Source organism: Thamnophis sirtalis, unplaced genomic scaffold, assembly GCF_051295495.1.
Source record: "Thamnophis sirtalis isolate CommonGarterSnake01/CBP01778 unplaced genomic scaffold, rThaSir2_p1.2 scaffold_12, whole genome shotgun sequence".
In the NCBI taxonomy this organism is placed as follows: domain Eukaryota; kingdom Metazoa; phylum Chordata; class Lepidosauria; order Squamata; family Natricidae; genus Thamnophis; species Thamnophis sirtalis.
In genome coordinates, this window is record NW_028261392.1 from 64,165,091 (window position 1) to 64,190,435 (window position 25,345).

At 42.5% G+C, this 25,345-nt stretch overlaps 1 protein-coding gene and 1 long non-coding RNA gene across 2 annotated transcripts in view; one reads left to right on the plus strand and one right to left on the minus strand.

Annotated features, from left to right (window-relative positions):
• LOC148043390 (uncharacterized) overlaps positions 1-25,345 on the plus strand; it is a 303,113-nt gene that overhangs the window by 84,681 nt on the left and 193,087 nt on the right. The gene's annotated exons all lie outside the window — the stretch shown is intronic.
• On the minus strand, positions 1,525-21,822 carry PDC (phosducin). Its single transcript, XM_087726568.1, has 4 exons — positions 21,672-21,822; positions 7,285-7,370; positions 4,821-4,984; positions 1,525-2,716 (listed from the first exon to the last, which is right to left on the minus strand). The coding sequence occupies exons 2-4, from the start codon at positions 7,346-7,348 to the stop codon at positions 2,189-2,191; spliced, it is 756 nt and encodes a 251-aa protein (XP_087582694.1). The 5' UTR covers positions 7,349-7,370; positions 21,672-21,822; the 3' UTR covers positions 1,525-2,188.

Here is a 25,345-nt window from a genome sequence, read left to right on the forward strand (position 1 = left end):
GGTTAGGGTTAGGGTTAGGGTTAGGGTTATTAGGTTGTTATTAGTTCTTTGTTGAAGGCGCGCTTTTGTCGGCGCTCTGTTGTCGGCGCGCTTCTGCGCTCATTCATCGGCACGATTTCGACCTCACGGTTTTCTCACCGCAGTTTCGCCAGTGCGCTTTTGTCGAGCACGCATTTGTCGGTGAACCAATGTAGCATGCTCAGAATGACTCCTGCTGCTGCAGTTCCTGGGTCTTCAATGAAAGTCCCATGAAGAGCTCATGAAAGTTGATCAAAGCATGAATGATCGTGAGGAGAGTTTCCTGGTACAAAAATGCATGCAATTAGTACACAAGATGGATCTGGGCAAAGGCCCTTTTTAGCCACAACTGCCACCTGTTTCTTAAGCAGGACCTATCCGTCTAGGAGGACACCTCAAATTATACAACAGTCCTGATGATGGTGCAACTCTATTTCAGGTTAGAAATGGAAGACACCTGATCTGAGGGAAGTAGGCGATCCAAATATCAACAGCTAGTCAATCTTGCAAGGGGTTAAGCTTGATCCTATTCCAGTCTATCCAGATTCTGTCACTTCTGGGCACTGCAACAACATTCTGACAACATCCCTGAGATGCTCAGATGCCTGATCTCTTAGATAATTGTTTTTAACTGACTAAATTATAATAGTTATCTTGTAAGGTGTTATGAGTCTGTTGTATTTCTATTTTATATTGTTATTGGGTTCATCATGTATTCTCAAAAAGGACTTCTTGCATGAATATAGATAAACCAAGGGAATTAAGAATCAGAAAATTGTTGATAGACCAAATCCTGACCAAAGTTGGTGTTCACCAGAGTTTAGAGTTGCCTTGAACAGTCAGTGTTCAAAAGGGAAGTTGTCTTCCTTTTGAGTATTTGCTGAACATTTCATAATGTTAGTAGCTCCAAATATACCTTGTATTTTAGTGTGACCCGTCAAAACCGCGCTCGACTAAACCGTGCCTGATTAAACCGCGTCACTGATGTCATCAAAAGAGCGACAACAGCCAGCGCGGAGAAAGAAGGGCGCTTTAAATAGCGCTTTGAAAGCAAGCCGATTCAACTTAAGGTAAGGGTTAGGTTTAGGGTTAGCGTTAGGGTTAGGTTTAGGGTTAGGTTTAGGGTTAGGGTTAGGGTTAGGTTTAGGGTTAGGTTTAGGGTTAGGTTTAGGGTTAGGGTTAGGTTTAGGGTTAGGTTTGTAATTGTATTTGTATTTGGTTTATTTGTATGCCGCCCTTCTCCAGGAGGGACTCAGGGCAGCGAACAACTCAGGGGGGAAAGGGAACATAAACAACAGTACACATAATTAAAATACACGAAAATCACACAGCCATACCAGTCGAGAGGGGAGGGGAACTCATCAACCCCAGGCCTGCTGGCACAGCCAGGTTTTAACGGCTTTCCGGAAGGCCTGGAGAGAGGTGAGAGTCCGGATCTCCGCGGGGAGTTCATTCCAAAGGGCCGGAGATGCTACCGGAGGTTAAGGGTTAGGGTTAGGTTTAGGGTTAGGTTAAGGGTTAGGTTTAGGGTTAGGTTTAGGATTAGGTTTAGGGGGGGTTAGGTTTAGGTTTAGGGGTTAATTTTAGGTTTAGGGTTTACAGCGTGCTTCTGTCTCCGCGCTGTTGTCGCCCTGTTGATGGCATCAGCTACGCGGTTTAGTCGGATGCGGCTTAGTTGAGCGCGGTTTTGTGGTGGAACCGTATTTTAGGGATCTGTCAACTTCTATATGTGTTTTCCTTAGCTAAATTCCTTCTGAATGAGAAAACAATCTCACTCCCTACTCCTATCCTTGCAAAAAAAAAGCTAATGTTGTAAGTATTAGTCCATCTGCAGTGGTCTCTGAAAATTGTCCATACTGCCCAGGCTATAGTTACAATTGGGTGATTTACATCTGCTAACCTTGTATCTCTTTGGTAAGAAGAGTTCGCCAATCCTAATTTTTTAGTTCTCTTATTTCCTGTAAAAGTGAAAAGAAGAGGAAAAAAACAAAAAATGGACCATCAGCCTAGGTCCTGGGCATTCTTACTTCTTTTATGCCTTTCTATACTTTCTTAATAAGTCTTTTCTATTGCATCTATACACAACGTTTCCTAGGTAAATTTGGCCCCCCAAATGGGATCCAAATTAAAAATTCACTGAGCGTAGATAATGAAATACTAGATAACTTATCTACTGTTCAACCTCTTGCTCCTCCACATCATCACTGTCAAGTTCTGGAATTCCTTTCTGAGGGAGTAGCCCATACTCATTCAAGAAAGTCTCCACATCTGTAGCAGAAAATTCGCCATTCAACTGGTCAGTTACACTAATGAAATTGCTCACAAGCTGCCCACCTTTGTAGACAAGAAGGGTTGGGAGAACATCGCTGGAGAAACGGTCTCCTGCCCCTGAGTTAGCAGCCTTGATTTTGCAGAATTTCACAATGGAGTACTCAGCAGCGAGACTAGTGAGGCTGCTGTTGAGTGCCTCACACTCCTTGATGCCATCTTCGTAGATGTGGACAATTACAGTGGTGGCTTTGTGTTCTTTCTCCACAGCTTCCAGGAATTCCTTCCCATCCTGCAGCTCGGAAACGCAGCCGTGCCTTGGCGCAAAGCTCAGTCTCTCGTGCATATTCTTCATGCAGCGTTTCCGGTATTGCTTCAAACAGCTCTCATCTTCTTTGACATTCAGCAACTCATACTCCTGCATACTCATCTGCAAGTAATTGTAAGAATACATTAAACTACAAGGGCCAATTTAATTGCCAAGCATAAAAGGAGAGATTTTATGCAGTCTCGTGGAATATAAATAGAATATTTTATAGTCAAAGACCAGCACTGAAAGTTCAAAAGCTTCCATGTAAATATATTTATTCCAATTTATTCCAATGAGCATTGATCCTGATGCAGACTTTCCATCCAATGTTGATAGTACCATCAGGAGGATTATTTCTACTATATATGAAAGTGAGTTAACTACAAAATAGGCATTTCAACGATGAAACTGGACCAGTCAAACAAATATGCCACTGTTTGGTACAGGATGTTATAATAAGATATATCTAGTTGTTCTGACCCCGCTCGTCCCACACCAACACACTACGAGCCAAAGATAAGTTACGGCATTTGATTAACAGACAGACAGGTCCTTGGCAGCAAACCGGCACAGATAAGGCTTGGCAGCAATCCAGCACAGATAAGCCGTGGCAGCAATCCAGCCTGCCAAGATCACAATAATGTCCTCCAACATTAGTTCCTGCGTTGACTTCTGCAAGAGGGGCGTGTGCACAAGCAGTCCTTTTATAGTCTGGAGAGGAGCCTAATGACCACCAGCTGAGTGCAATTATCTCCTGTAATTGCGTAATTGTTCCTTATGCCTATTAGCTCTCTGGTGCCAGGCATCTAGGAATAACTCCCTTGGCTCCTCCCCACTGCTGACGTCCGGATCACTCTCTCTTGTCTCCTCCCCACTGGTCCAAGGCTCAGGCGCCTCCTGGTGGCCAACCAGCCTCTCTGCGCCCTGCTTGGAGTCGGAACCTTGTCCAGGGTCCTCCACATCCTCCAAAGCCGACTCATAGGGCCCCTCGCTGTCGGAGTCTGGTGGCAGCTCCAACAGCTCCTGCTGGGCCACAACATCTAGTTATATATCTATATAAGATATATCTAGTTCTAGAACAATGGGGATTCTATTCTAGTTGTACATCAACCTACTTTTTGCCAATGACTTGGTGCCATTAAACTTTTCTACAAGTTGGGTAATGCAGGGCATGGTAAAATTATAAAATGGTCATATCTCAATACTCAGTCTGATCTTTGGGAATACATTTCCCTTGTTCTTTGTGTCTTTAACACTGCAAACATAGCAAAATATTGGTAAAATATAAAAGTAGGGAAAACTACTTTTGATAGGAATCCTACTTATTTGGTTCTATGACGGGTAAAAAAACCTTTTGTCTCCCAGATTTTGCTGTGCTCCCAACATCTAGGATACACCAAGGAGTTGTTGGCAATATTTTGAGTGCTAAAAAATCCCCAAAACTATTCCAGGGGTTCAAATGATCTCCCATATTCCAGGAATATGTGAAAGAGGGAGACTGTGACACAGCCCCCCCCCAATACTTTCTACGAATGTGGATTGTGTGACATGGCTTTTATACTCACACCAATTTATTAAATGGGATCTATCTTTTGCCTGGAGCAGTTCTGATTTTCAAACATGAATGATGCCATATTCAGTCTCATGCATGTTAACTGTTGTGACTCAGGAGAAGTTTGCTGTGAGTTGAGTCGGGATACAGGATTAACGATGCAGCTGGGGCTCATTAGTGGGGTTCTGGAGATAAAAGGACGGATGGTGCCACGCCCTGGTTGCAGAAGTCAACGTTCACTGATCATCGGTCGTGGTTTGTTTGTGAGAGACACTTGGAGAAGTGATTTGCTTTCTGTAACCCTGATTCGAAGAGACACTTTGAGAAGTGCTTTGCTTTCTTTTTGTACACCTAGTTTTGCCGTAAGAGAGATTTGTTTTGCATTCTGCTATCTTCTTGCCAGAGACTTTATTTATGTTTATGTTGGGCTCGCAGCCAGTTTGAGCCGAGGACTGATAAAGTTATTTCCTTTTAAGTCTGTCTGCCTGTCGTCTGCTAACGAGCAAAGAAGGGGGGACAGAACAGTTAACTATGCATCTGACATACATGGTGAAAATGACAATTGTTATGTGCATCAGCATAACGAGCCTTCACTATATTCCTCGAATATATGGAAATACTATCTGAAACCTTCTCCCCCGTTCATCTTTCAATCTTCCTTCCTTCATTTACCTTACGACTGACACGTTCTCTGATGTCTTTGTGATCTCTGCTTTGACAGTTGTAGGGCGAAGAGATTTGTCTGATGAGGAGTTCTCTCTTGCTTGGAGGAAGACGCTCCTGGTCTTGACTCTCCAATTTAAATTTTCTCCAATCGTTGATCACCCCTTTAGGTCCTAGAAGAAGAAAATGCTTTCATTTCGTGTTCTTTGGTTCAACTAAGAAGCTTAGTGAGGAAAATAGAAAAGCAGAGGCTGAAAAGTATGGCCTTATTATTGAAAAGAAATATTTGCAAAAGCTTTTCCAATTAAATTCACTCCAAAAGTACTGTATTTTAAACTGCTCAGAGTCACTTTGAATAGTGAGATGGGTGGCATATAAATTAGATAGACAGGTGATAGATAGATAGATAGATAGATAGATAGATAGATAGATAGATGGATGGATGGATGGATGGATGGATGGATGGATGGATGGATGGATGGATGGATGGATGGATATAGGAGGTAGGTAGGTAGGTAGGTAGGTAGGTAGATAGATAGATAGATAGATAGATAGATAGATAGATAGATAGATAGATAGATAGATAGATAGATGATAGATAGATAGATGGATGGATATAGGAGGTAGGTAGGTAGGTAGGTGGGTGGGTGGGTGGGTGGATGGATGGATGGATGGATATAGGAGGTAGGTAGGTAGGTAGGTAGGTAGGTAGGTAGGTAGGTAGGTAGATAGATAGATAGATAGATAGATAGATAGATAGATAGATAGATAGATAGATAGATAGATAGATAGATAGATAGATAGATAGATAGATGGATGGATGGATATAGGAGGTAGGTAGGTAGGTAGGTGGGTGGGTGGGTGGATGGATGGATGGATGGATGGATATAGGAGGTAGGTAGGTAGGTAGGTAGGTAGGTAGGTAGATAGATAGATAGATAGATAGATAGATAGATAGATAGATAGATAGATAGATAGATAGATAGATTGATAGATGATAGATGATAGATGATAGATGATAGATGATAGATGATGATAGATGATAGATGATAGATGATGATAGATGATAGATGATAGATGATAGATGATAGATGATGATAGATAGATGATAGGTAGGCAGGCAGGCAGGCAGACAGACAGACAGACAGACAGATAGATAGATCTGTATCAGGAGGCATTTGGGTGCAATGTGTTATGGCTCTATTAGAAGGCATTTGGGTGCAAAAATTCATAATTATGGACCTTATACAAACTAGGGTTCTCTCCATCTACTGGTGGAGAGTTAGTTACATGAGGTGATTGTAAAAAATCAGGCTTGGACTAATTATTTCTTTTATGACAGAATATGGGGAGAAGAAATGTTGTAGAAAGCTTTCCAAATCCTATAAATTTCACTTACAAATTGTGGGTCAACCATTAGTGGACTTCTTTCCAGAGCTTCCTGTTATTATATATCCTATGTCATATATATATATATGTATGTATGTATGTATGTATGTATGTATGTATGTATGTATGTATGTATGTATGTATATATATATATATATATATATATATATATATATATATATATATATATATATATATATATATATATATATATATATATATGTTTTTTTTAATTTGTGCTGATAAATAAATAAAGGGAGACTAGTATAGATCTATTTCAAGCTATTTAGCTCTCATCAGCTAGCCATACCCTCACTGGGATTCGAACCTGTGCTGTATTGCATCTTTGGCAAACATCTTAGCCATTAAGCCACAGGTCTCCTCCTTATCAGCTGAAGCCAGGGAAGAAGGTATATATTTAGAGTCACAACCCCTGGTAAGCCCCAATTATGGGAGGAAGCTAACTGCTTCCATCATCTGTCAATTGGCTCGTCACAAGAGTCCATCACGACAGAAACCCAATATTTTTACTGTTGCCTTTGTTATATATTGTTTTTATTTGTGCTGATAAATAAATAAAGGGAGACTTGTATAGATCTATTTCAAGCTATTTAGCTCTCATCAGCTAGCCATACCCTTACTGGGATTCGAACCTGGGCTCTATTACATATTAGGCAGTTGTATTAGCCACTAAGCTACAGGTTCTCCTCCTTTATCAGCTGAGCCAGGGAAATAGGTATGTGTTTTGTGTCACAACCCTGGTATGCCCAAATATGGGAGGAGGCCTACTGCTTCCTTTCTCTGTCTATTGGCTCATCACAAGAGACCATCCAGACAGAAAGCCATTATTTTTACTGTTGCCTTTGTTACATTTGTGATAATTTTATTATTATTTTATATACATATACATACCCACAGACACACATACACAATTTTGAATTTATGTATATATTGAATTAACTCCACATTGCCTTCTCTATTCTATAACATGTTCTTGCTGCTGCAAGGATAATGGCAGCGTTAAGCAAAGTGTCCAGAAATCAGTTATTTGTCATTTGTACCAGGGATATTTTGACTTTATTACCTGTATGTACAGCTTCTGGGGCTTCCAATTCTTCTTCCAAATTAATACTTTGTTGGTTTTCCATGACTGTAACAGGCGGAGAGGGACTAGTAGTCAAACAGACAAATTAAAAAAAACCATTTACATATAGAATTTATGGGCAACGAATATAGACATTTAAAGCATGCTACCATATAATTAACAAGCAATAGCTCCAGGTAGTTCATTTTAAGAAATCCTTATAATTCTCTTCTGAATATCTGAAGGGTTAAGGAAAAATGTGTCTAGCTCCTAAAAGGGATTATAGAAATTAGTCTAGACTGACATGTAGGCTCAAATGGTTATAGAGTGATTAAATATCATATATTCTTTTATCAGATATTCCCTTAAAAAACTTATATTATCTTTGCATCCTCTCCAATACACAATATACAGTCATTATCAAGCAAAATTTAGACAGCAATATTATTTCCCTGTAATGTACGTTCATAAGAAACATAAAAGTGGAGGTATTCGAACAGAAAATGCATCTCCAGAAAACTTGGTTGTTAAAAGAACAGCATACTTTATTGGCAAATATGTTACTTTGATTGGATCCATCCATCCGTTGCATCACTTCATCCAACTCCCTTGTCTCCTCCCCACTGCTCCAATGCATGACGTCAGGATTACACTCCCTTGTCTCCTCCCACTGGTCCAAGGCTCAGGCACCTCCTAGTGACCAACCAGCCTCTCTGCGCCCTGCTCGGAGTCAGAACCCTGTCCAGGGTCCTCTCCATCCTCCAGAGCCGACTCATAGGGCCCCTCGCTGTCGGAGTCTGGTGGCAGCTCCAACGGCTTCAGCTGGGCCACAACATCATCCATTCATTTATTGGGTTTGTATGCCGCCCACTCTCAAGAGACTCAGGGTGACTATATTTGCATATAGTCTGAAATAGTTCTACTATTGGTGTGGCATGCTTTTGGCTATAATTCTAAAGCAGGGGTGTCAAACTTGATGACATTGAAGGCCACATCAGGTTTGTGTTTGACTTTGGTGGGTCAGGGTGGGTATGGCCAGTTTGAGGTCACTTGTGTTGGGGGCGTCTATGGTTGCCCAAATGCTCTGCCAGTGAAAACAACTCCTGAGCTCTGTTTTCAGTTGCCATGGCTTCCTGCAACCCTCTGCCAGTGAAAACAGAGCTTGGGGGGGCTGCACGCAGCCTTCTGAGCTCCATTTTCACTGGCAGAAGCACTGCAGGCCAGTCCTTTGCTGTTTCCAGGGTGGCCCTGTAGGCCAGGTTTAAGTACCCCGCAGGTCAAATCTGGCCCTCGGGCCTTGAGTTTGACACCTATGTTCAGTGGTGGGATTCAGCCGGTTCGCACCTATTCGGGAGAACCGGTTGGTAACTTTCCAGGCAGTTCGGAGAACCGTTTGTTGGAAGAAATCTCCTTTTGTTTTTCCCCACTTTACGGGGCTAATCCTGTAAGGAAGGCAGGAAGGAAACATTCTGGTGTTGTTTCTAGCTTAATCTTTATCGCCCTGCTTACAGAAACTGTCTGGTTAACCCTGATTACATTGTAAGAGCTAAGGCGAAGCGCCCATCGATGGGAGTGACATTGAGTTGGCCACACCCACCCAGTCATGTGACCACTGAGCCCCGCCTACCCAGCTGGCCATTAGGGCAGAGAACCGGTTGTTAAATTATTTGAATCCCACCACTGCTGATGTTCTAAAGATACACTAGTTGGAATTGTAGATTGTCACTTAAAAAGAGAAGTGATGGGTAAGTAAATACTTGTCATGGTAAAATGAAAAGTAAATATGCACCGGGAAGTCCTTGTGCATTTATTTCTGGTGTAGAAATATGGATAATATTTTTGTACAAAGGGCAAATTTTTTGATCTTGTTCTTATTCGATTTGATGTTTGCTTGACACACCCATGTAGGTAAAAATATCTTAAGGATGCATTACCTGAGTGATAATTTTAGCAGCTGCAAGTATGAACAAGGGGAATTTGGGTATTTCCCAATGAAAGCATTTCTTTCGTGTCACGTAAGTACAAATGTTTGTACTTCACTTGGTTAAATGCCTTTACTATTTCCCTATGAAATTTCAAAACCCGGGAGAGTACAGAATTACTGTATTCTGAATATTCCGAATATTCTGTATTAAAATACAGAAATAATCTCCAAGGGTCTCAGTGGTAGGAGAGATTACGTGAAGGACCATTTTGCCCCAATGATCTTCTCCACTAGCCCCACCAGAAGGTTCATACTACAGACCCCATTGGTCAAGGAATTCTGGCTGGCAGGGTCTAGGAAAAGAGCCTTTTCTGGCCCTGGCCTCTGGAACATCTGGAGGTGAGATTGGTTCCCACTTTTTTGCCCTTCCTTAAGGATCTCAGTACCTGTCACTATTGATTGACATGTCAATAGTCCATATTGATTGACATGGAGTCCCTATGAAGATGCTTTAAGTTGGAGGTGGCTGGTGGAGTACCTAGAACCCACTTCCGTACTGCTCGTGAACTTAGTTAATAGTTTTTCTTAATTACTGTTAATTTTAATATTTTTAAATGCATTTACATCTGTGTTTTTACTATATTGTAAGCTGCTCAGATTCACTTAGTGAGATGGGTGGAATATATAATTAATATCATTAAATAAATAAATAAATGCAGATTTAAAAAGTTCCAGCCTAAATCCCCAGCTTAACTAGTTAGCTGCGAAAGATCTCTAAGGATAATGCCAATCCGTAAGGACATGCTCTGATACACTTTTCTTTTTATATCAGAGATGGGCAGAATGTCAGGCCTGCAGCGGTTCCTTTAAGAATCTTTGGCCTGCCACACTCTCATTAAAGGGGGGTGGGGGAATAAGCAAGGGGTAGAATGTGTTGTTTTCAAAATAAAAAAAATTCCTTTCTAGAAGCTCGAGGTCATCTTTTGTCTCCCAAACCTTTGCACCTGACCGGAAGCCGTTGGGAGTAGGTGCTAGCGTGGAAGAAGAAGATTGGACCATGTGATGGATTGTGGGTGTGGGGGACAAGATCACGAACTTTTAACTGGGTGGGATTCTTATGTCATTTCCAGAATTGGGGATTCCATAGCACGATGCCAACATGCCTGCCTTATTAAATTGGAACTTTAAGGATCGTTTTGCCTTTGACTCTAACTTAATTCGGCATGATATTTGGAACGCTGACACAGAATTCAGGCTTGCCGGATGTAATTGGAGTTTTAGCAGGCTTCTGAGTTCTGCCACCAATTTCAGACAAATTTGATGGCTAAGAGAATAGCTACAGCTTTCGAATTGCACTCGATCACCAAGCAAAATCCTGTTAATTTTTGTACACATGCATCACATTAAGATCGATATATCCTGCTGGAATGAACTGGCAATATATAGAAATCTTCTAGTTAATAAGACATACTAGCAGTTAGACTTATATACCGCTTCATAGGGCTTTCAGCCCTCTCTAAGCGGTTTACAGAGTCAGCATATCGCCCCCACAGTCTGGGTCCTCATTTCACCCACCTCGGAAGGATGGAAGGCTGAGTCAACCTTGAGCCGGTGAGATTTGAACCGCTGAACTGCAGATAGCAGTCAGATGAAGTGGCCTGCAGTACTGCACTCTAACCACTGCGCCACCTCGGCTCTTAGGGGTACTGTTGATATTGCACTCTGTTATCCCTCCCACCAACTTGAATGCCTTTACTTTAATTTTTCCACCTTTAATTTTTGACATCTCCTTTTGGTGTCCCAATAAGACTCTTTTGGTAAGAAAAACAGCTGGAATTATTAAACATTCCTATATTCGGTCATGTCACTACTTTCTAAATATACACTACATTTATGTGAGTGAAAACTAGCATATACTTGCACTAGTTGCTAGCTACTTTCCAGGAATAGGGTCACACATTCCCCTCCAGTAAGTAATGTGTAAAACAAACAAATAAGAAACCACTCAATTATTTTATATAAATAGGTAACTTTCCCTACTTACAAGTTATGGGGTTTGTTTGTTTTTTGATGGATCTGTATCTGCCACAAATCAAAATGCCTTTTTGGAGTTAATAATAATAATAACAGTAGACTTATATACCGCTTCATAGGGCTTTCAGCCCTCTCTAAGCGGTTTACAGAGTCAGCATATCGCCCCCAACAACAATCCAGGTCCTCATTTTACCCACCTCGGAAGGATGGAAGGCTGAGTCAACCCTGAGCCGGTGAGATTTGAACCGCTGAACTGCTGATCTAGCAGTCAGCCTGCAGTGCTGCATTTAACCACTGCGCCACCTTGGCTCTTACACTGCGCCACCTTGGAGTTTACAATGAAATCATTAAAAAAGGATAATACTATAAAATAACCTTGGTATAATTAAATAAGCAGCTAAAAATAAAACAACTCCTACCACAAACAGAAGCCAGCCATGATAACATCACTTCAATCTCCCAAGGCTTTCTGGAATAAGTCTGTTTTCAGTACCTTATGGAAAACCAGCAATGTGGGGGCTGATCGACTCACCCAGGAGAGACTCTTTGCAATGCAGGTGCTCCACTTGACAGAAAAACAACAACAACAACACAACACCCACAAGATGGTTGACGTCACCTCATAAAAATGGGGATTCACTAGCAATTTTTCCCATGATATATGAACCAGGAGGCCAAAACCTGTTGGAGAAGACAGTTCTGCAGGGATTTTGGTGCCGCTCCATCAGTGGTGGGTTTCAAAAATTGTTCGAACCTACTCTGTGGGTGTGGCCTCCTTTGTGGGAGTGGTTTGCCGCCCATGTGACCGGATGGGAGTGTCTTGCCGCCCATGTGACCGGATATGAAGATGCCGACGACACTTGTCAGAACCACCTTAAATTCCCTCACACACAGCACTGGCATGCATAAGAATAGGATGTCAACTTGTTTTTTAAAAGGCATCTTTGGTTTGCGTTAAAACAACCTCAACACACGCAATGTTCTGATTGCACCACAAACGCAGTCGTCATCCTTACCTTTCACAGAGGCACTGAGTTTTATAAATATGAGCATGATAGTGTAGAATAATCATATCCAAGGACCAGTGGTGGGTTTCAAAAAATTTCGGAACCTCTTCTGTAGGTGTGGCCTGCTTTCCGGGTCCACTGGTGGAACCTCTTCTAACCGGTTCGGTAGATTTGACGAACCGGTTCTACCGAATAGGTGCGAACTGGTAGGAACCCACCTCTGCACTCCATATATTATACATATTTTGCACATTTTTCTCCTACGGAATGCAATTTTCTCTGACATGCACATTTTGAGTAGAGAATTGTTGCGTAAGGTCCAGAAAAAGTGTGAGCAAGTCCAGAATCCAAAGGAAAACAGAACAGAATTATGATTTGGGAAACCCATAGTGGATCAATTAATTTTAGAAGATTTAGTGAAATTCTCCAACATCACCAAGGCAGCGCACCACTGCTGCACCCCAAAATATTTAGAGAAAGATATATTAAACGTCTGTTTATGCTTTGAGTAGCTTAGCTATCATATCTCAATCATATCTTAAAATACTCAGTGGGTAGAATGTCCACCATAATAGCTGCCACTGCCAGAACTACATAGGAAAACCCAGAAACAAATCATTTTTCATTTTTTTTATTTCTACATTGCAAAGTTGTAAACAAAGTTGTAAGCATAGCTTATTTAAAATACTTGCAATCTAGCCTGGCACTCCGTTTCTACCATAAGTCAAACATAAGTTTCTGGAATCTTATAAGCTAAGCAGAGATACAGAAGGTTGTGTTCAATCTTTTGCCTTCAAACTTTGAATTCGTATACCTAAACTTGGAGAATTCATTGTTTTACTTCCAAAATATCTTGATCAATTTCTCTATAGGAATTAAAATAGGTTTCTTTCGTATGGGATATATAGGTGTGTGTGTGTGTGTGTGTGTGTATGTGTGTGTGTGTGTGTGTGTGTGTGTGTGTGTATTACCTTTTGCGACTCCTTTGACAAGCAAAGGCAATGGGGAAGCCAGATTCACTTAACAATTGTGTTACAAACTTAACTTAACAGCTGTGATGATTCATTTTTTAACAACTGCAGCAAGAAAAGTCATCTCAGCACTAAGATTAATCTGATGATTGATTATTGTCTGATACTATTATTTCCTTATTCTGAAGTATCTGTATCTATGCCTTGCCAAGCTAGTCTTTTTGTAGCTTATCCCAAATTTTTCTAAACCATTAAGGCATTTCAGTATCAGTGTAAACCCATGAGGCTTTAAGTCTCATTGGCTAATCTTCTGTTTACCCATTAGCAAAGGATAATATGGCTAAGACAAGCAGTGTGATTATATATATGCAGTTGTCCTGCGAAAGCCACTAGAAATGTTTTATTAGGAATAAGCTGTTTTGGTTATTTAAAATACTTGCCAATCTAGCCTGGCATTCTGTTTCTATTGTAAGTCAAGCATAGTTTCTGGAATTTTACAAGCTAGGCACAGATATAGATGGGTTTGTTCAATCTTTTGACTCTGTGTCTACATCATCATGATAACTTGCAATTCATATACCTAAAGTTAGGAATTCATTGACTGATATCTTATTATTGGTTTGCAATGCACACTTTTCTTTAGTTCTTTTAGAGCATCTCACAAATGTTTTCTATCATCAGAAGAACTCTGGCTGGATTGCATTTGTATTGTTGCAGCAGATTGAGGTTTGTAATCTACTTACGAAAGACCAGGACTCGAGACCACGAAGGTGAGAGAAACAGGTTTATTTGATGCATCGAGTTCAATGTGTTCACACACCAAAATCTGAACTGCCTGGGCTCTGCCCAGGATGCTACTTTTATGCCGTGTTCCACACTGTGCATTCTCAAGGCGTTTCCATACACGAGACAAGCATGACATTTCAAAAAGGGGAAGTTCATTGTGGAATGTTACAGAGAAGTACATAGGAAAAATACAAGAAAGAGAAGTTCCTATAATGTCTTAAGCTGTCAGCAGTTTATACCTCTGTTCTATCTCTCACCCATGCCTGGCTTCCTGTGCCCCTCCTTTACAGGGTCTTGCCACAGTGTTCAGCCCTATTTTTAATACTTATGAGGAAGTTGGAGAGAAAGTTCACTCCAGCTAAAAGTCAACTTTGGAACTCCAGGGCACTAGAATGAAAAGCCAAGCTAATATGAATTTATAAGGTCCATTCTAGTAAGACCACCTAACCTGGCCAGCCACTAGTGGGTTTACCTGTGCACCCCCTCCTGCATCAGTATGTCCATAGCAATCCACAAGGATGACAGAATGTTAACTTCCCACCTGATTTAGGTCACATTCCCTGCATGGGTGCTCCAGACAGTCAGATTTGGTTGACGCTTGGAGTTTCGCTCCCAACCCCCTGAATTCTGGGTCTTTTCCTCCTCCAAGAACCCGGCCAACCGTCCTCTCATGTGCAAGGCCATTCAACATCTCCTGGAAACCAGAGCAGTGGAGCTGGTTCCGGAAGAAGGGGAAGAAGGAATCAGGATTTTATTCAAATCTCTTCATGGTTCCCAAGAATTCAGGAGGGTGGACCTTAAGCTATTAAATTCCAGGCTTATCAACCGCAACTTCAAGATGACCTCTCTCAGGTCTATCCTGGAAGGGATTAGGCAGGGGGATTTCCTAGCCTCCATTGACCTCACCGAGGCTTACTTACACATTATGATTGCACCGGGCCACCGTAGGTTCCTTAGGGGCACTAATTACCAATACAGGGCTCTTCCCTTCTGGTTGGCCTCCGCTCCCAGGACCTTCACCAAGGTTCTAGTCATGGTGGCAGGCCATCTCCATTCCACCCCGGTCCGGTTGCATTGTTATCTAGATGACATCCTCGTGTTAGTCACCTCAGCGGCCCAGGCCAAAGGGGACCTAGGTCTCACAATCTCCACCTTAAGATCCCTGGGATTCTCGGTCAACCTTGAGAAAAGCCACCTGATTCTTACCACCAGGCTCCAACATCTGGGAACCATCACTGACTCAATGGGGTGCGAGGTTTTCCTCTCGGAGGAGCGTAGGACAGTAATTGATTCTAGAGATTTGCAGGAACCAATCTGTTCCCATAGCTCTTCTTTCCAGGCTTCTCAGCAAGTTCATCTCCTGCATTGGGATAGTGCCATGGGCTCGTCTCCATGCCAGAGAGCTGCAGTGGTTCCTCCTTCCACACCAGAGAAATGAGATGAATGACACAGAATTCAAGGTCCTCCTGTCCCTCCACTGGTGGATGTCTCCAGCTTTGGCCAAGGGCTCCCTGTTCAGGGAGCCAGACAGGTTGGTCCTAATGACAGGTGCAAGCCTGTTTGGTTGGGGGGCACACCGGGACTCCCAGCTAGCCCAGGGACAGTGGACACTGACGGACCTTCAGAAGAACATAAACTGGCTGGAGCTCAGAGCGATCGACCTAGCTCTCCGGCGCTTCAAGGTGACGGTATCTGGGAAGCACATCCTGGTGCTGATGGACAACGTGGAGACCAAGGCACACGTGAACAAGCAAGGGGGCACCCACTCCGTGGCACTTCGTGACGAGGCAGTGAGATTGGGGAACTGGGCGGAATGGAATCTTCTATCAATCCGAGCAGAACACATCTCCGGGGTGGAAAATCATCAGGCGGACTGGCTCAGCAGAGAGACAGTAGACCATGGAGAGTGGCAACTTCATCTCAGCATCTTCGACCGGATCTGCCAGATATTCGGCCAGCCGACAACGGGGGTGGGGTGGGGTGTTGCCCTGTTCTCTTCCTTGCAGCTTCGACTTGACTGGACCATCTGTTAATCTGGAGAGTCAGAGGAGGAGAAGAGGGAGTGGCCTCAAGATTTACCTCAGTCTTCAGGCAGATGGGCCATGACAATACCCAGATGTGACTGCTCCCACGCCATCCTTCGAGACATGCAGTTCCGGTAAGACCAACTGACATTCCGTATCTTCCTTGCAAACAGTGCAACTTCTGTTGTTACATGTCTGTCTTCATCAGGTAACAGACATTATTTGCATTTTGCTAACACCCAGGGTGTTAAATAAATGTTTTAAATACATCCCCCCACCAAACTCATTTTTTCTTTAAAACAAAACCAACTGCCACATTTAAAATACACATCACACTGACAATTCTCATCACACAATCACACAAGTCTCTCCCCAATTCTGGTTGCAGCCATTGAATGCAACTGATACTGAGCACAGGATGCAAACTGGACATATTGCAAGATATGCAGAAGGAGTTCTGTTAGATTAGAGAAAGAATCATATTCTAGGAGAAGGAGCCTGGATCAGCTGATATTACCAGCTGGTTCATTTTAATTCACCAGGCTGACAGGAGGGTTAGTGGATTTGTTCAATCAATCCTCTTTAGTAGCGTTAATGCAATTCCTTATTTGGGGCAATGGAAACATTTTAAATAGGCACAGGTGAAAGTTTAATTGATAGTTTTGGATATGCCAGATTGGTGAATATAACTGAAATTCACTGCTTTGTTGTTATTTAAAGTTACTTTTACTGGTCTTCATAGCTGCAGTTTGGCGGTTCAAATCTCACCGGCTCAAGGTTGACTCAGCCTTCCATCCTTACGAGGTGGGTGAAACGAGGACCCAGACTGTGGGGGCAATATGCTGACTCTGTAAACCGCTTAGAGAGGGCTGAAAGCCCTATGAAGCGGTATATAAGTCTAACTGCTATTGCTATTGTTATCTGCAGTTCAGCAGTTCTAATCTCACCGGCTCAAGGTTGACTCAGCCTTCCATCCTTCCGAGGTGGGTGAAATGAGGACCCAGACGGTGGGGGCAATATGCTGACTCTGTAAACTGCTTAGAGAGGGCTGAAAGCCCTATGAAGCGGTATATAAGTCTAACTGCTATTGCTATTGTTATCTGCAGTTCAGCAGTTCTAATCTCACCGGCTCAGGGTTGACTCAGCCTTCCATCCTTCCGAGGTGGGTGAAACGAGGACCCAGACTGTGGGGGCGATATGCTGACTCTGTAAACCGCTTAGAGAGGGCTGAAAGCCCTATGAAGCGGTATATAAGTCTAACTGCTATTGCTATTGTTATCTGCAGTTCAGCAGTTCTAATCTCACCGGCTCAGGGTTGACTCAGCCTTCCATCCTTCCGAGGTGGGTGAAACGAGGACCAAGACGGTGGGGGCGATATGCTGACTCTGTAAACCGCTTAGAGAGGGCTGAAAGCCCTATGAAGCGGTATATAAGTCTAACTGCTATTGCTATTGCTATAGCTGCATCTCCCCTAAATAGTAGGTGGTTTAGTATTAAAATAGAGAACACATTGTATTTTGTTCCTAAGTTCTTAAATATTTAGAAGTGTTATATTTCCAAATTTTGGGATATCAACCATTGTATCATGTGTCATCTCTTGAGGTAAAATTTATTTGAAAAATGATTTTCCATCCTAAGATAGGAGGCTGCATCTGGATAGGTTTTAGTGAAAATCATCTCCCTGTCTCGTATTAGTAAGTGCTTTTGCTGGATTTAAAGAGTTCTCATTTTCTTTAAGTATGTCTTCTGCAAATGGAAGGATCCCTTTTGGGCCCGACTCTTTGGCCGATTTGAGTTTTAAATATAAATGTCGTCCCTCAATTTTTTTTTTAAAGAGCCGAGGTGGCGCAGTGGTTAAATGCAGCACTGCAGGCTCCTTCAGCTGACTGCAGTTCTGCAGTTCGGCTGTTCAAATCTCACCGGCTCAGGGTTGACTCAGCCTTCCATCCTTCTGAGGTGGGTAAAATGAGGACCCGGATTGTTGTTGGGGGCAATATGCTGACTCTGTAAACCGCTTAGAGAGGGCTGAAAGCCCTATGAAGTGGTATATAAGTCTAACTGCTATTGCTATTGCTATTTAAATCCCAAACTTTCTCAAACTTTTTGGACTGGCCAGCAGTCACTTATTCTTGCCATCCTGAGAAAACTGGCTCACTACATGACCTGAACACCAGTGCTTCTTCCTGATGAACCAAAAGGAGGGCTTGAAAACTGTCATAAAGGCAGCGCTTCGCCCGCTGTTCATTTTGCTTGATTTCATATTGGCAACTGGGTTCTCTGCCAACTGCTGTGCCTCTAAGGCACCATTCTGTGGTTGAATTATTAAATGGAAGATAAATTAAAGCATGAAGATTTAATGTCAGAAGGTAGGTGAGGCAAAATTTCCCCCAAAGGGAAAACAGCTCATCCCTAAACTCTGCAAAACTCTAGTGCGTCTCCTGGAAAACTGAATTCACCACGTTTTCTGTTCAATTATAGATGCCTTTAATTGCTGAGGAGACATTGTTTGTTCCCTCGGGGGCGACCTGTGGTGTCATCGAGAGTCGTATAAACAGCATTGTGTCAAATAACAGTAATGAGATCAGGATTTATATTATTGAGGGATGATTGGATGGGGGGAATGCTATGGGATCAGACATACTCAGAATCAACCTGGGTATAGCAGAAATTGTGACCCGACAAATGCACACATGTGAAAAGCGCGCCGCCGAAACCGCGGTGACAAAAACCATGATGTCATAAACGCGCCCACAACAACGCACCGACAAAACTGCGCCCACAAAAGCGCGATTTCAGTTAAGGTAAGGGTTGCGTTCCGGGTTAGGTTTAGGGATTTCAGTTAAGGTAAGGGTTAGGGTTAGGGTTAGGGTTAGGGTTAGGGTTAGGGTTAGGGTTAGGGTTAGGGTTAGGGTTAGGGTTAGGGTTAGGGTTAGGGTTAGGGTTAGGGTTAGGGTTAGGGTTAGGGTTAGGGTTTGGTTTAGGGTTAGGGTTAGGGTTAGGGTTAGGGTTAGGGTTAGGGTTAGGGTTAGGGTTAGGGTTAGGGTTTGGTTTAGGGTTAGGGTTAGGGTTAGGGTTAGGGTTAGGGTTAGGGTTAGGGTTAGGGTTAGGGTTAGGGTTAGGGTTAGGGTTAGGGTTAGGGTTAGGGTTAGGGTTAGGGTTAGGGTTAGGGTTAGGACATTCAAACAGCTCTTAGAAACCCCACTTTGTAAACCATACTACTGATAGCAGATCATGGCTTTATTTAGAAACCGTTGAGTGCTATTAAGTAGCTTTATTGTTCAGGGACTAATGCAACACTGAGCTGGCAATCTGCTAGCATTTAACAAAGGTATAATTTCTTGCTCTTCAAATGCTCATTTCTCAACGCCAACCATTCCTTCATTGCAGTGTTGAACATATAAGTGAAAAGATCCTCAAGTTACTCCTATCACATACTCTTTCACAAGTGTCTTTTTTCTGGGGAACATCAATAATATATCCCTTCCCTTTTACCTATAGGTAAAATTAAAGGTTCCCCGCACATGTACGCAACTTGTTCCTGACTCCAGGGGGTGGTGCTCATCTCTGTTTCAAAGCCGAAGAGACAGCACTGTCCAAAGATGTCTCCATGGTCATGTGGCCGGCATGACTAAATGCCGAAGGCGCACGGAATGCTGTTACCTTCCCACCAAAGGTGGTTCCTATTTTTCTACTTGCATTTTTACATGCTTTCGAACTGATAGGTTGGCTGGGACAAGTAACAGGAGCTCACTCCATTACACAGCGCTAGGAATTCGAACGGCCAACCTTTCTGATCAGCAAGCTCAGTGTCTTAGCCACTGAGCCACCTCATCCTTTCCCCCTCTACCTATACAGAAGCCTTAAATCTTGTGGATTAAGATTCAGTTTTATCTCTTAACAATTAAATTGTAACTCTATACAGTAAATCACCACATAGTCCTGACCCATTCAGCTAAAGCAACCTGACATGAAACATTAATTCTTTTCATTGCTGCTAATTCATTTAAGACTGTGGTTTGATGAATATTCTTTAAAAGGAAAGATGCCGACTTTTACATGTTGGCAAAATAACATCTATGGATGTCAGTCTTGGCTTAAACAGGAGTACAGTACATTCAAGATTATATTACACAAATGGAAACATTTTCTCAGTTACATTATAAGGACTAAGTCAGTGTGATTTCATCAGCAAACTGTAATAACATCAGCCTGGCACGCACTTATGTAGGAATAATGGTTACTGAATTTATTTCCGAACAGAATCCCGTAGAATAGTGCTACCACTTTCAAACATTTTGATACATAAAATAAAAATCCTAAATGCATTTATTGTAGCTTTGAATATCTACCTAGAAATGAGTTTTGCTACACACACAGACCTCCATTTAAACATCTTCAAATGGTATGTAGGAATGACGTTTGGAGACAGGAGAAAGAGTCACAGACTGCCATCAGAGAAAAGGTATCTTAGCCCACAGAAGAAAAAGGGATGTGGGAAGCATCTCAGAATAAATCCCTAGTTTTCTGGAAAGAAAAAGAGGGGACATTGCAAAACCGATGCCAGCCTTTGAGGTCATCTAGACAAGAAGCATAACCCTTGAATATGAATGCTACCTTTATTGTAAAGTTACAGTAATAGAATCTTTGAAGTCTTGAATCCCCTCTCCGCTCCTTGGTGATCTAATCTGTAGCTCTTGTCTCCAAAGGTCATTTCTACACACCATTAAAACAGAAACACACTAACTAGTCAGTGAATGTAGTGAAGCTTATTTCCTCGTGTCTCTCAAGATCATTCCCACATGCAGTTACACCTCTGTAGGTTTATTTTCATTGAACATTTTAATTATGCTTCCATGTTGCATCAATCATACGAGTCTAAGCAGTTAATAGCTTACTATGCAATACAGGTAATACATTGCATTAGATTGAAACATATCAAATATACTAGACATATCTAAAATAATAATAGTGGTGAAGATTCCGTGTAATTATAAACTGTAACATCAAATCGATCTCAGTTCAAGTACATCACTCTTCTTCACTTCAATCCCCAAGTGTACACTTGAAATACATTTTAAAAAACTTCCTGAATATTAGGAATGAAAGGAGAAGTTGTTATATTTGCTACAGCTTACTTCTGAGTCACCTCTATGTGCATCTTAGGATTCAATTCCCTGTGTATTCATGGTATAAAAAAATGATTTGGAAGAGGTATTTTACAACAGTGTTTCTCCACTTGGCAGCTTTAAGTTATGTGCACTTCAACTCATAAAGTCGAACATCTCTTGGTTCAAATCATCTCCTTAATGGGCCTCCCTTAAAGTCGCTTTTTTTAAAAAGCTCACGTTGAACCACATCAAAACCACAGTTGCTTTAATGAGGCATTATATTGCAAATTCAGAATATTTGCATTCTGAATTTCTGCTTCTGAGTCAATTTTGAAGCATGCACAGCCTTCGTATAAAGTCATAAACTTTCTTTGAATGATTGGCGTCTCATATCTTTCAGCCTTCAGAAAACACTACAAAATCAAATCAGAATAACATCCCTCTCAACCTTCAGTAAAAGATACTTTTTTTACATATAACTTTTAAGTTTCATATAACTTGCTGGTACCCTGCTAGGAAACAAAAATAACTACCTTATGAACTCAGATAATCAATCCCAGGTTTTCTGATGTATTCCCCAAGAATCTTGATCTGGTGAAGCCGAATGTTTGTGAGTCTTGGATGCCTTAACAATTGAGGCTAGATAGATAGAGATGGAGATTAACTCCTGTGGATAAGCATAACCTTTGCAGAAATAGCTCTGGAGAGGTAAGAGGATTACTATAAAGGAATTAGCAAACTCCGTTAATTAGTTCAGGCCAATGAAATGTGAGGCTTTCCAAAGATTTAAAGGATTTAATACATAGGTACAGTTGTGGAGAGAAACCAACCAGAATTCCGGATGAACCCTAAATATCGGGGTTAGGGGTAGGCTAAACCACCTGGAAATACAGGAGATGAATAATTGATCGGACACGTGGCACCACTATTAATATTTTCTAAGAATATGATTGACATCAGAGGTGGGTTCCTACCAGTTCGCACCAGTTCGGTAGAACCGGTTCGTCAAATCTACCGAACCGGTTAGAAGAGGTTCCACCAGTGGATCCGGAATGCAGGCCACACCTACAGAAGAGGTTCCAACATTTTTTGAAACCCACCACTGACACACACACACACACACACACACACTCACACTCACACAGAGAGAGAAAGAGAAAGAAAAGAAAGGAAGAAAGAAATAAAGAAATAGCTGGAAATAGTATGTGCTTGCATGCAGAGCTACGTTTCCTTCTCTCTCTCTCTCTCTCTCTCTCTCTCTCTCTCTCACACACACACACACATACACACACACACACACACACACACACTCACTCATATGATTGCAACCCACTGGATGACTAGATGGCAACAGAAAAACATTGTAAAATTTCCAAAATAAACTTTACTCCAAGAGAAGCCTCTCTTGAGGGCCACTCAGCTTTTTGATGCTTTCTGATGCTTCACCTGGTGGAGCTGTTCCTCCCACAGGCTTAAGACTCATCAGCTGAAGGCTACCTTAAGACTGCAGTATTCTGTCTGACTATTAACTGATTAGCATCATCTGTGTTCTAGCTAATCCTTTCTGGAGGACATTGTGTTGTGCAATGGGTAGTGGGCGGGTGGATACACTGACTGCCCATTGGGGTTCAGTACCTCTTTGTTTCTAGGATTTAGCTTGATCAATTTAGCTTGGAGTTTTGTTTTTCCTTTTTTCAGCTTCTCTTACAGATTGATGGTGCCTGTGAGCATTTTTCTGTGTTTGTGTTCGGGGTTCAGAGTTTTTCTAGTTGCTGCTTGAGGTTATCTATGGTGTGTTGATATACCTTTAGATTCAGGTGAACATTCATGATACTTAGCTGTTCTGACCCCCTCCTCCGTCCAGTAACGAAAGCCGAGGCAAGCTTAACTAGAATGTTCTTTTAATAGCAAGAAGCCAAAATCTTGGTGGCTGAAAGCCAAGCAAACAAACAGATAAGGACCTTGGCAGCAAGTCCAACAAACCTTGGCAGCAATTCAGACAAACCTTGGCAGCAATCCAGCCTGCCAAGTTAGTTACATTCTCTTTAGTCAATGTGTTGACTTCTGCAAAAAGGGCGTGTCACAAGCAGTCTTTTTTATAGTCTGGAGAGGAGCCTAATGACCACCAGCTGAGCGCAATTACCTCCTGTAATTGCGTAATTATTCCTGACGCCTATTAGCTCTTCGGTGCCGGGCATCCAGGAACAACTCACTGCTGGACTCAGGCTCACTCTCCCTTGTCTCCTCCCCACTGGTCCAAGGCTCAGGTGCCACCTGGTGGCCAACCAGTCTCTCTGCGCCCTGCTCGGAGTCTGAACCCTGTCCAGGGTCCTCCACATCCTCCAGAGCCGACTCAGAGGGCCCCTCGCTGCTGGAGTCTGGTGGCAGCTCCAACAGCTCCTGCTGGGCCACAACATTTAGCTATATCCTTTTGTTGTTGTTGTTGAGCTATTTTTTCATCGAACTGTCCAGTTTATGGTGTTTTGTATCCAATACTTGTGGGCAGGGCATGCTGTTGTTAATATTCAAGCAAAAAGAATAGTTGGTGGAGATTTGCCTACATTCAAATTTTGCCCATTTGGTTTTGCATGTTTCCTGTAGTATTTAATGCTCATATGTCGCTCCAATAGAAGAGAATATGTGTAGCTCATAGTTGGAACCACAAGTGCCCCATTATCAAAGTAGCAACCTAGTTTCCCGCAAGAGGAGCTGTGTAAAAATATTATCTAGATGAGTGCAACCCAGAGCATCAAAAATAGCAATAGCAATAGCAGTTAAACTTATATACCGCTTCATAGGGCTTTCAGCCCTCTCTAAGCGGTTTACAGAGTCAGCATATCGCCCCCAACAACAATACGGGTCCTCATTTTACCCACCTCGGAAGGATGGAAGCAGGGGTGGGTTTCAACTGGTTCGCGGCGGTCCCTGCTCTGCTCTTGCCTGTCATCATGAAAAGACAAAAAATGTAAAAGGGAAAAGGCAAGAGCTGAGGTCAGGCTGAGCTAGTTGCTGACAGAGTCACCGTGTGGATGACTCTGCTTAACTGTCTAAAAAAGCCTCTAAAAAAGCGCCCTCTACAGGAGGAGGGAGGAGAACGATGTGCCTCATATACGTCAGGAATTTTTCGGCTTTTAACCCTTGCTTAACTCTGCTCGAGTGATCATTAAAAAGTCAGACTAGATGAGGCACCTCGTTCTCCTGCCGCCTCCTGTAGAGGGCGCTTTTTAGAGGCTTTTTTTAAAGCACTAAGCAGAGTCATCCACGGTGACTCTGGGAGCAACTAGCTCAGCCTGACCTCAGCTCTTGCCTTTTTCCTTTTACATTATTTTTCTTTTCATGATGACAGTGGTGAGGCTCTGCCTCTCCTGCCTCCCCCGACTGCACGTCACTGTTACCTACACATACTACAATATGGTGTAGATGCAGGTAGGGCAGTAATTGGTAGAATCCATACTAGCCTTCTTCCTTCAACCAAGTACCAATTCCTGAGGAAAAAAATAAATCATCAATGGCTCCCCTGGGGTGGAGTCTCATGATCCCCCCACCCCTCCAATTGAAATTAGCCTTCCTGTGAATACTGTTTGAGCCTTCTTCCTCTTATTCTTATCCTATAGCAATAGCAATAGCAGTTAGACTTATATACCGCTTCATAGAGCTTTCAGCCCTCTCTAAGCGGTTTACAGAGTCAGCATATCGCTCCCATAGTCTGGGTCCTCATTTCACCCACCTCGGAAGGATGGAAGGCTGAGTCAACCTTGAGCCGGTGAGATTTGAACCGCTGAACTGCAGATAACAGTCAGCTGAAGTGGCCTGCAGTACTGCACCCTAACCACTGCGTCACCTCGGCTCTATGGTGTGACTAAATATACAGCATTTGCTTTAGAATAGATATGACAGTGGTTAGGCTCTGTCTCCCCTGACTGCACGTCCCTGGTCACAGAGATTGAGACACAACGAAAGTGGAAACACGTTAGGCAAAGGATTAGTTCACTTTGTGTGGCAATGCATACATAAGCACAGGTGGAGAGACTTGCTACGGGCAATTGGTATTTACGTGAGATGTTAGGGACGATCAAGCTTTCTTAGAGAAGGCTTTGCAATCCTTATAGGGCCATATGGATGGGTGCAGTCACCACTGATGGGGTTCACTCCTCTGCCTCTAGACATCCTGGTAAATGGGTGATTAAGCAACAATGGAGAGATTTCG